Genomic DNA, 9,423 nt, shown 5'->3' with positions numbered 1-9,423 from the left:
TTCAGTGTCGGTACTCGTACCAGTCTCAGGCGAAATCAATACGAATCGGGTAGTATCAAGACAGATTGAGATTGAATACATATTAACCGATACGATACCGATACCTGTAAGCGTTATCTTGATCATCACTATATTAAAAGAAAGAAGTGAGGCATATCATTGTTAATGCATGTTACATGTATTCCATAAATTATGTATGGAATGGATATTTAGAATCAAATCTGGACCCCAGAGTATATTCCAAGAATATAATGTATATAAATAGAGGCCAACTCATCAAACGAGGAGCGACGTCTTGCTCTGTTTCATCTCGTCACTTTCTTTGGTGAGTGATGCTGCATGCACTACTCTCTCGTCTATCATATAAGAAGAAACAAAGGAAATAATCAGAGAAATTATTAACAAAGCCACACGCCGCCATGGATTCTCATTCTCATTCTCATTCTCCTTCTCTCTCTGCTTCTTTTCCATTCTCTGCTAAAATCTCGCCTGAGAACGACGAGAACGACGCAAGTACGACCGATCCTCAGCTTCCTCTGTTAAACCTCTCGATGCTTCAACAAAGAGTGGATTTTCTTCAACAATTTCTCTATCAAAATGTTCAAAGAAATACTTTGATTTGCAGAGATCAGATGGATTTGGTTTCTAACGAAATCGACTCTGTAATCCAACAAGTAATCCTTAACGGAATTTCTCTACTCGCCTGTTACCAGCAAGAAGCCCCAATTTTACAAGAAGATTTGAAGCCGCCTCATCCTGATCCTGACGTTCCAAAAGCTGCTTTAATTGCTTCTTCTTCTTCTTCTTCTTCGATTGAGATCTCCGATAAGAAAAAGAGAGTGAAGGATGAGATTGACGATGGCGATTACGATATTGTCGAATTAGACGCAGTGGAGTTGCTGGCAGTGAACATACATCGTTGCGAGATCTGCGGGAAGGGATTCAAGCGAGATGCTAATCTTAGGATGCATAAGCGTGCGCATGGAAACCAGTTTAAGACCTTAGAGGCTCTGACGAGACCGGACAGGAAGGAAAGAGGTTATCTGAGGACGAAAACCAGATTCTCCTGCCCTTTTAATGGATGTACTCGCAACAAATCGCACGGATCATTCAAACCGTTGAAATCGGCTATTTGTTTGAAGAATCATTTCAAGAGGAGCCATTGTCCGAAGCTATTCTCATGCAATCGCTGCAACAAGAAGAGCTTTTCTGTGGTGTCTGATCTCAAGAGCCACCAGAAACACTGCGGGAAGTTGAAGTGGAGGTGTTCTTGTGGTTGGAGTTTCCCTAGGAAAGACAAATTGTTCGGCCATATGGCACTCTTCGAAGGTCACATGCCTGCTTTTGTTGCAGAAGAAGACGCAGAATCAAAAAGAGCAGCAAGGAAGGAAGATGATGATGAGGAATTAGAAGATCATTACGATGAAGAAGAGATGGAAGAGGTAAAACCAAACCCTAATTATTCAAGAGATGATACGATGCTATTGGATGGAATGCTTCAACTTGAAAGCTTCGGTGGGATTATTGGAGGGCAATGTTTAAGTTCAAACACTCCTAGTTCGGTGGCTGATCAGTTTCAAGATATTTGGTGGTCAGGTCCATGAAGAAGATTGGTTTGTACTTTTGTTTGTAATCGTTTGATCTGTATAGTGTAAACCAGACCTCTCTTTCAGTTCTTAGAGGTTTTAGCTTCTACTGAGTGAGTAATTTAGTATATATTTGATTTGATGGGTCTTAAAACTTTTAACTTTCTTGATTATCAGTTTTTAGGGTTTCTAAGTTTCTGTGAATTAATAGATTTTGATCGAAATTCAGTTTGGTTTCTAAATGTTTGCAGAATTCATTGGAAATTTTAGCAATCTTTGGATCAATCTGAGGAAATATTAAAATTTTGATTAGGTCATTCGGTGGAAAGAAAAAGAAGAAGAGGTGGTGGTGGTGGGTTAGACTGTAGACTCCAATTGAATAAAAAATTAAGAAAAGTAGAGCGGGGCGCGTGGTGTCCATGCTTATTGTGAGATCTCATGGGACCCACTCTGATGTGTGCTGGGATCACCCACGCATCCGATTGGCTGCATAAAGAAGCAAAAGCCGTACCTAAAACAAGTGGCATGAAGCATCGCGCTTTTGAAAGGCTGGATATGGACCAAATATGAATACGGGTCAGATATATCTGTATTTGTTTTGGTGGTTCAAGGTTTGTTTGGTTCGGTTTGGCCTTTTATTGGGTCGGTTAACGGGCTATTACATTTTGGTTTCTACAATTTCAGTAAATCCCAAAATGACAAGGCTTAGGTTTGGGTTGGACCAATCGGTTCCAATTGATCTGACCAATTTGGGCTAGAAATTAATACCCCTTGGATGCGTGTACCCAGTGCAAAGGCTCCCTATTGAGAACCATAGCTTAAGAGACCTTCTCCATTCGCCTTTAAATGCTAACTATTGAGGAAAGGATACACAAGTGTTTATAAGCCTTTCACATTAGAATACTCACATTAGATGTGGGATCGTTGTTTTTCACGTGGAACCTCACAAGATGCAAGACAGTGAGCTGTGCAGAGTCGTTTGTGACTTTGTATTCTCACCATTGGATAGTTTTAACAAAATTAAACTGGCTCACACTCTTTATAGAGTCCACATCTTGTAGAAACCTGTCCAAAGGGTGTAGTTACATTATTAAAAGAAAAACCCTGCAAAAACTCTCCTTAGTTTATTAAATAAAGTTGGATAGTCCACAAAATACCATTTTAGGGATTCAACTCAAATTCTTGAGGCATTAGGTGGAAATTTCCAATGATGTATTAAGATTGTTAGTAGAAAAAAATGATTGGAAAAGAAAATCGATAGGAAATCACATACACAAAATACAATGATTTATGTGGTTTCACTTACGATAGGCTCTTTCGTCCATTGCTAAGTGATAATCTAAAGCTTCCACTATTCTGCTGAAGAAATTACAAACCCACACACACCCGTCTCCTTGTGAGATCACTCTTATATATAATGTTTTAACGCATTACAATATAGAGAAACCCTTATTTCTAAAATTACAAAACTGCCCCCATAAGAACATCTCCAAAAACTGAACAATACTTCTTGGATTAGACTGAGATCAGGTTTCACCAATGACATTAATGACATCTCAATTTACTTGATTCGGTGCTTATAAATAACCATGACCATCTTTGTTGGTGAATGAATGGTCCTAATTAAGCATCAATTTTCTTTTACCCCTAATTACGTAGAGAAGACGTTCATATTATGATCCATACTTGTTCCGAAGGTTCTTCGGTCCTGTGTTTTAACAAATTTAAAATGATTCTCCTGCATTATTAAGGGTATAATAAAGAAATATATCAATGCACATCAAGCCTTAAATCAGTTTGTCATTCCAATGACTAGCTAGAACTATCAATATATGTGGAAAGGACCGCTAATTAGGCTTTTCTTTATGGATGTCAGCCATTAATAAAATTTTTTAATCTAAGAAGATGATAATAAAGTCCACCAAAGATAGTAATAATATGGTAATTATATTCAAACTTATCGCGTGGTGGGTGATGATTTGTGGAGCTTAAATTAAGGACTTGCTTTTATCTCTCCTTTATTCTCAAGTAAAAAAGCCCAATTAAAACGATCGAGCAGGTTAAAAGTTTGTTTAGGGTTAAGACAATAATTTTCATTCTCGCACGCAAAGAGTATTAATGGTGTGAAAGGTGCTTGTTTTACGGGCCTTGGAACTACTGCTTCAAGAACATCTATGATGTTTGGCCTTTGATCGATATCGAAGGAAAAGGACAACCATCAATGGTTGTCTCTTCTATTTTTGAATGGTCAATAATTCTATCATAGTTTTCTTATATCCTATGGATATCAAACGAAGTATCTACTAGTCACCTTTGACCATGGGTGTGAAAAAATTCAGTCTTTAATGAAGATATTATTGAGAATCTCATGTGTACAACAACAACAACAATAATCCAGTCTTATCTCAATTAAATGGGGTCGGTGACATGGATTCTTTTAAAAACAAAGTAGGAAAAACTGAGATCCTCATAAAGAAAAAGAAAAATAAGAGAAACTTAAAAGAAATTGGATAAGCTAAGTAATAGAAAGTGAAAGATGTTAGTAAGAGGAAAACGGATAGCCCAGTAATTCAGGAGAATCTCAGTTATATGGTGTCGATAACGTGGATCTTTGCCCTCTAATAGACTCTATCTGAGGTCATACTCGGTAAGAATCTCATGTTTGATGTTTGTAACTTTGGGGGAGAAGAGTGTTTGGACTCATTTGAGGTTGCATGGGGTCTTCAATTTGAAAGGTAAAAAGTTTAGATCAAAATAGATTGCCTCTAATTTTTATTATTTTTTTTTTTGGAAGGGGGGATTTGTCTATTTACATACTCTATTTTCGGTGTTTTAAAGCTGGTATAAAATGGAAGGAGATCTTTAATATTAGAAATGGTACTAAATGACACTTACATAGGTGTATTGAAAACTTGTATTTTTTTTTTGGATGCCTTGGATCGATATCTTTTATGTGTTAATAGTTTTCCTTCACGCATGTGAAGGAAAAGGACAGCCATCAATGGTTGTCTCTTCTATTTTCGAATGGTCAATAATTCTATCATGGTTTTCTTATATCCAATGGATACCATCCGAATTATCGACTAGTCACCTTTGAGCGTGGGTATGGAAAATTTTGGTCTTTAATGAAGATATTATTAAGAATCTCATGTTTGATGTCTGTAAATTTGGGGGAGAAGTGTTTGGACTCATTTGGGGTTGCGTGGGGTCTTCAATTTGAAAGGTAAAAAATTTGGAATCCAAATAGATTAACTCTATTTATTTTATTTTTTTTTTTTGGGGGGGGGGGGTTATTTGTCTATTTACATACTCTATTTTCCGGTGATTTAAAGCTGGTATACTTTTTTTTTGGTCAACGGGGAATTTATTGAAGAGGAGGGTGTGAATTAACAGTGGCTTCAGTTACACAAAGCTTCTGAAGCCACCAAGTGGAATATGGCCAATCTGTCACACACATGATCGACAGAGCCTTCCTAGCTAGGGCATCTGAAACAATATTCCTAGCCCTAGAAACAAAAGAGAAGAAAACAGAAACAAACTGAGAAGAGAGCCTAGTGACGTCCGAGATCAGATCTTCAATGGAAGGAGGTCTTTAACATTAGAAATGGTACTAAATGACGCCTATATAGGTGTATTGAGAACTTGTAATTTTTTTTTGGCTGCCCTTTGTCTTGTTTCCAAAAATTCTTTTAGTTAGTCTGAATCATGGGTAAGAAAAGGAATTCAAAATAATTTGAAATGATATATCATTAGGTCTTTATTAAAAGTTGTCATTGTCGCTGCACATTTTTCAAATCCATCTATGAAATTATAAAATTTATATTTATTGAAAAAAAATAGTGTTATAATAAAAATTTAAAATATGTTAGTATTTGACACCCAAGTAGAAAAAAAATTAAAAATAGTTCAGAGATATTTTTCCCTTTTGCTTGAGTCTTTTTCAATCCCAAGTAGAAAAAATAAAAATAAAAAATTAGAAAGAAAAGAACAACTAAGAAGTCATATATCGAGTCTACTTACTACGTAATGTTGATTAGTTTATGCTTTTATATTTTTTTGTTAAAATTTGACCAATGGGATAAGTGTAGCCCCTCATTATTGACAATTTCCCTTGTAATATTTTTGAGCCACTTTTAAAGGTTTTATTTCTTTGAAGATTTTGAGGACTTTATTTTACTACATGAACAACTCTTCTTGATTGAACTGAAACTTAACATGAGAATTGGAGACCTTTGGGTTGTAGTTGTCCACTAAATCTATTTTGGGGAAAAATATTTGTTGCTATCTAGGTTGCGAAACTTTCCCACTACCTTGGCTTGCAGCCAAAGAAATAGAATAATACACCTCCCCTTGTGTTCACAAATACGTTCCCAAGTTTTTGTATTTTCTAAAATTTCATTTGAGATTCCATTTCTTTGACTACGAGCCTTGATAGCAAGAAAATTTCTGCAACCCGGCAGCAAATTTTCGCCCATCTATAAGAAATTATTCCTTATAAAGAAATAAGGGGACAAGACACGTACATGGGACATTCCTCCTCCCCCTCCCCCCCCCCCCAAGTCTGAACTGGTCTTATAGGGGGCAAGAGGGTCTTTGGGCGTACACGGATAGTTCTATTGTCGATGAGCTTTTGCACTCGCCCCAAATCGCACTGCACTTCTAGGTTCTTATCTAAACGCCTATGGAAGTGTGATAAGGAATGCAGTTTACGGAGGGAGATTGTTCTAAGGAAGCAATGCAATTCAATTGTAGAAAGGAGTCACTAAGGGGCGAGCAATATGTTTAGGGCATCTTTGGTATAGTTTTTGTTTTTTATTTTTGCTTTTAAAAATGTTTTTGGTTGCGTTTGGTATTGTTTATGGAATCTATTTCTATTTCAAAAAATTGAAAAAAATCAAAAACCAAAAACAGATGGAAAGCCATTTATGATTTATCGTTGAAAACTATTTAAAAAGTGCGGACACTTTAATGAACATGTGCTCATAAACCCTAAAATTGAAGGGTAAACTAGTAAATTACATTTTTTTAAAGAAGCACCCATTGTCCTCCTTCTGCCTCCTCCATCAAAAGTGAGAATGGGGTTTTGCTGTTACGAGTTCTGCTTCAACGATGAAAACGCCAACACATACCAGAGAGAGAGAGAGAGAGAGAGTGTTACTCAAACGTTAGTCTACTAGTTAATGTCTGAAAGGAACCATTATACTACAGAAACAAACATAAGAGCCCCCAACGATTTGGAACAAAACAAGTTCTCAAAAGACGTTGGGTTTTGCTGCCTCCATAAACCTAACGAACTAACGACAAAATACAAACACACAGAGAGAACTGAAACTTACAAAGCATACTGTAACACCACTCCTTTTGTTGCATTACTACTGCAACTAAAATCCCAAATCTAATCTAACTGACCATCAAAACACAGAAGCAAAGCGCCAAAAAGACAGGGAATCAAAGAGCTAATTAAGTATTTTTCCTAAACTTGGACTCATCGATCTCAATCCCTCCCGGACCACACGTTGCCCTCCAGACTCCTCCGCGGTGCTCAGCCCACCCTTTTGATACCCTTCAGTCCCCGGAATACACAAATTCGAAGTTTTCTCTTGAAGAATCACAGCTCTCTTGCTTTGATTTTCTTCAAATTTCAGTCCAAACCCAGTCCCTTTTTTTACATAAACTTGGAATCCAAGCTGCTGTCCCTCTGGTTCTTCCCCTTTGTTCCACGATCTCCCTCTCCTCTTTTCTTTTGGCTCGATTCCCTCTCCTTTTCACTCTATCGGCTTCCACTAACCCCCCCCCTCTCTCTCTCTCTCTCTTTTCTCTCTTGTTTTATTAATCGAATTTACTGTATCAATTTGATTAATTTCATCTTCTTCTCATACCTTTATGTTTTTCCAAGAAGGAAGAAGGAATATTTTCATACACCATTTATTCAAAAAAACCATATCAAATCATTTTTCATTCTATATTCTATTATGTCTAATGCTTATCAAAACGATTTTTAGTTTTTAATCAAAAATGATTTTCATTAATGATTTTTGTTAAAAAGACAAAAATAAAAAATAAAAACCATACCAAAGACAACCTTAGCTATGCCCTTGTTCAAGAGAAAGCGAGGACTTTCTTTTAGCTACCAACCCAAATAAAAGAGATTAGCCTCTTGGTTATTTCGCAACAGTACTAAATGCAGGCCTAGGATATGGCACATAGTTCGTGATCTAAGAACGGATTGGATCGGTATCAGCTGAGACCGATCCCAATATCGATCCGATCCAATTGTATAGAGTACAAACAAGAGCAAAAATATAACATTAAAAAAAAAATCAGATTTTTTTTGTAAAAAACAAGGGCAAAAATGTCATATTCACCCGAGTTTGGGCCATCCCGATCCAATCCAAACCGAGATTACGAACCCGGTGTGGCACAATCGATTACGTTGCATTTCCTAGAGAGAGGAGACCAGTTCTCCATTTCCAGCTATGCATGGAGTTCTTATGGACCCCACATGAGAATTATACTGATGATCCTTAATTTCTTCCCTCGTTAGTGCCTTTGATTAGTTAAACTTTTGTTGTCACAGGCAATCTCCCAATTCGATTGTTACCTTATGATCAAACATGGTAGGCCAAACAAACCAAATCAAACCAATCAAAAACTGGGGGGAAAAAAAAAATCCGATTTTTCTATAATTTGGTAAAACTATACGTAGTGATCCAAAACCGACCCTTCCCATATCGCTCAATATCGGGCTGGCTTCGCTCTCATCCATTATCAACCAAATCCGGTTCAGCTTGATAAAAATTAGAACCGGTCGAACCGATGGTTTGACATCACTAGTGTATTTCCGGAAGACCGACCCACCCACCATCATCTACTCTGATCCGATCATCAATGTCTGCCATAGCGTATGATGAGATGAGATATTTAGATACCCTCACGTGTCACGTCAAACTATAAATATTAATATCACTAATTTGAAATAAAGAAGCCCGATGCATGATTCACGTAATACACTCTGGGGTAGCTTCGGTACATGGCTTCAAAAGTAACTTGTAATTTAATCACTTACGTTTAAATTTCAGAATTAACGGAAACACCTCTGTAATATTTTTCTCTTCATCGAACTTGAACTGTTGGATGAAGCTTCTTTCACATGTCGAGCTCTCAGGATTGCACTCTAGAGAATTTTAATGCATGTGAGGTATTTTAGATGGCACTAATTGAATAGGAGAAAGATTCTCGTTGATGGTCCACCTGGGTAGGCCTTTCTAGCCAGAAAAATTAAGGGTGCAAGTTTGGTCCGGCAGGCTTGGATTGGGCTTTTCAGCCTAAATGGTGGGCTTGGGTTGCGATTCCTAGGTCTAGATTGAGGCCTTGGGTTGAGCCCAATCCGGTCAAACCCAACTTTGTATTTATTTACACATTTATAGGTATCATATTCTTTGTTCCTTCTATTAAGTTCTCAATGTGGAAACAAAAAAAAAACTTTTAACTCTCTTCGAAGCTTACCTATCAAAGTTCTTCAGCAAGATTTTCAGATGGAATTGCCAAGTCTCTTATCCTACGTTTGGGTATTGGGAATGTTCCTTCCTACAGGACCTGATTCCCTTTGTACAAATTTTATTTAACTTCCAGTTTTTTTACCTCCTTGAAGTTAAATAAAATTTCATCCCATGATCTAGACTGGCTGACAAGAAATTGAATTATGTAAGAATAGAATATAGAATCGAGTTTCTATCCACCCACGGTGAATGGGATCCCATTTATCAAGGGGCAGGAGAGGGTGGGAATGGGTATCGGGAGGATATTTTGGAACATACTAAAACCCTAGGAGGGGTTT

General features: G+C 37.2%; 1 protein-coding gene across 1 annotated transcript; it reads left to right on the top strand.

Moving 5' to 3' along the window:
- The first annotated feature begins 419 nt into the window (after positions 1 to 419).
- Positions 420 to 1,655, top strand: LOC122667319 (protein SENSITIVE TO PROTON RHIZOTOXICITY 2-like). Its single transcript, XM_043863577.1, has one exon. The coding sequence runs from the start codon at positions 420 to 422 to the stop codon at positions 1,602 to 1,604; it is 1,185 nt and encodes a 394-aa protein (XP_043719512.1). The 3' UTR covers positions 1,605 to 1,655.
- Positions 1,656 to 9,423: the final 7,768 nt, after the last annotated feature.

The sequence above is a fragment of the Telopea speciosissima genome, chromosome 7 (genome assembly GCF_018873765.1).
Source record: "Telopea speciosissima isolate NSW1024214 ecotype Mountain lineage chromosome 7, Tspe_v1, whole genome shotgun sequence".
NCBI classification, from domain to species: domain Eukaryota; kingdom Viridiplantae; phylum Streptophyta; class Magnoliopsida; order Proteales; family Proteaceae; genus Telopea; species Telopea speciosissima.
The sequence above is the reverse complement of the archived record's forward strand: the minus strand, read 5'-3'. Positions and strand labels throughout refer to the sequence as shown.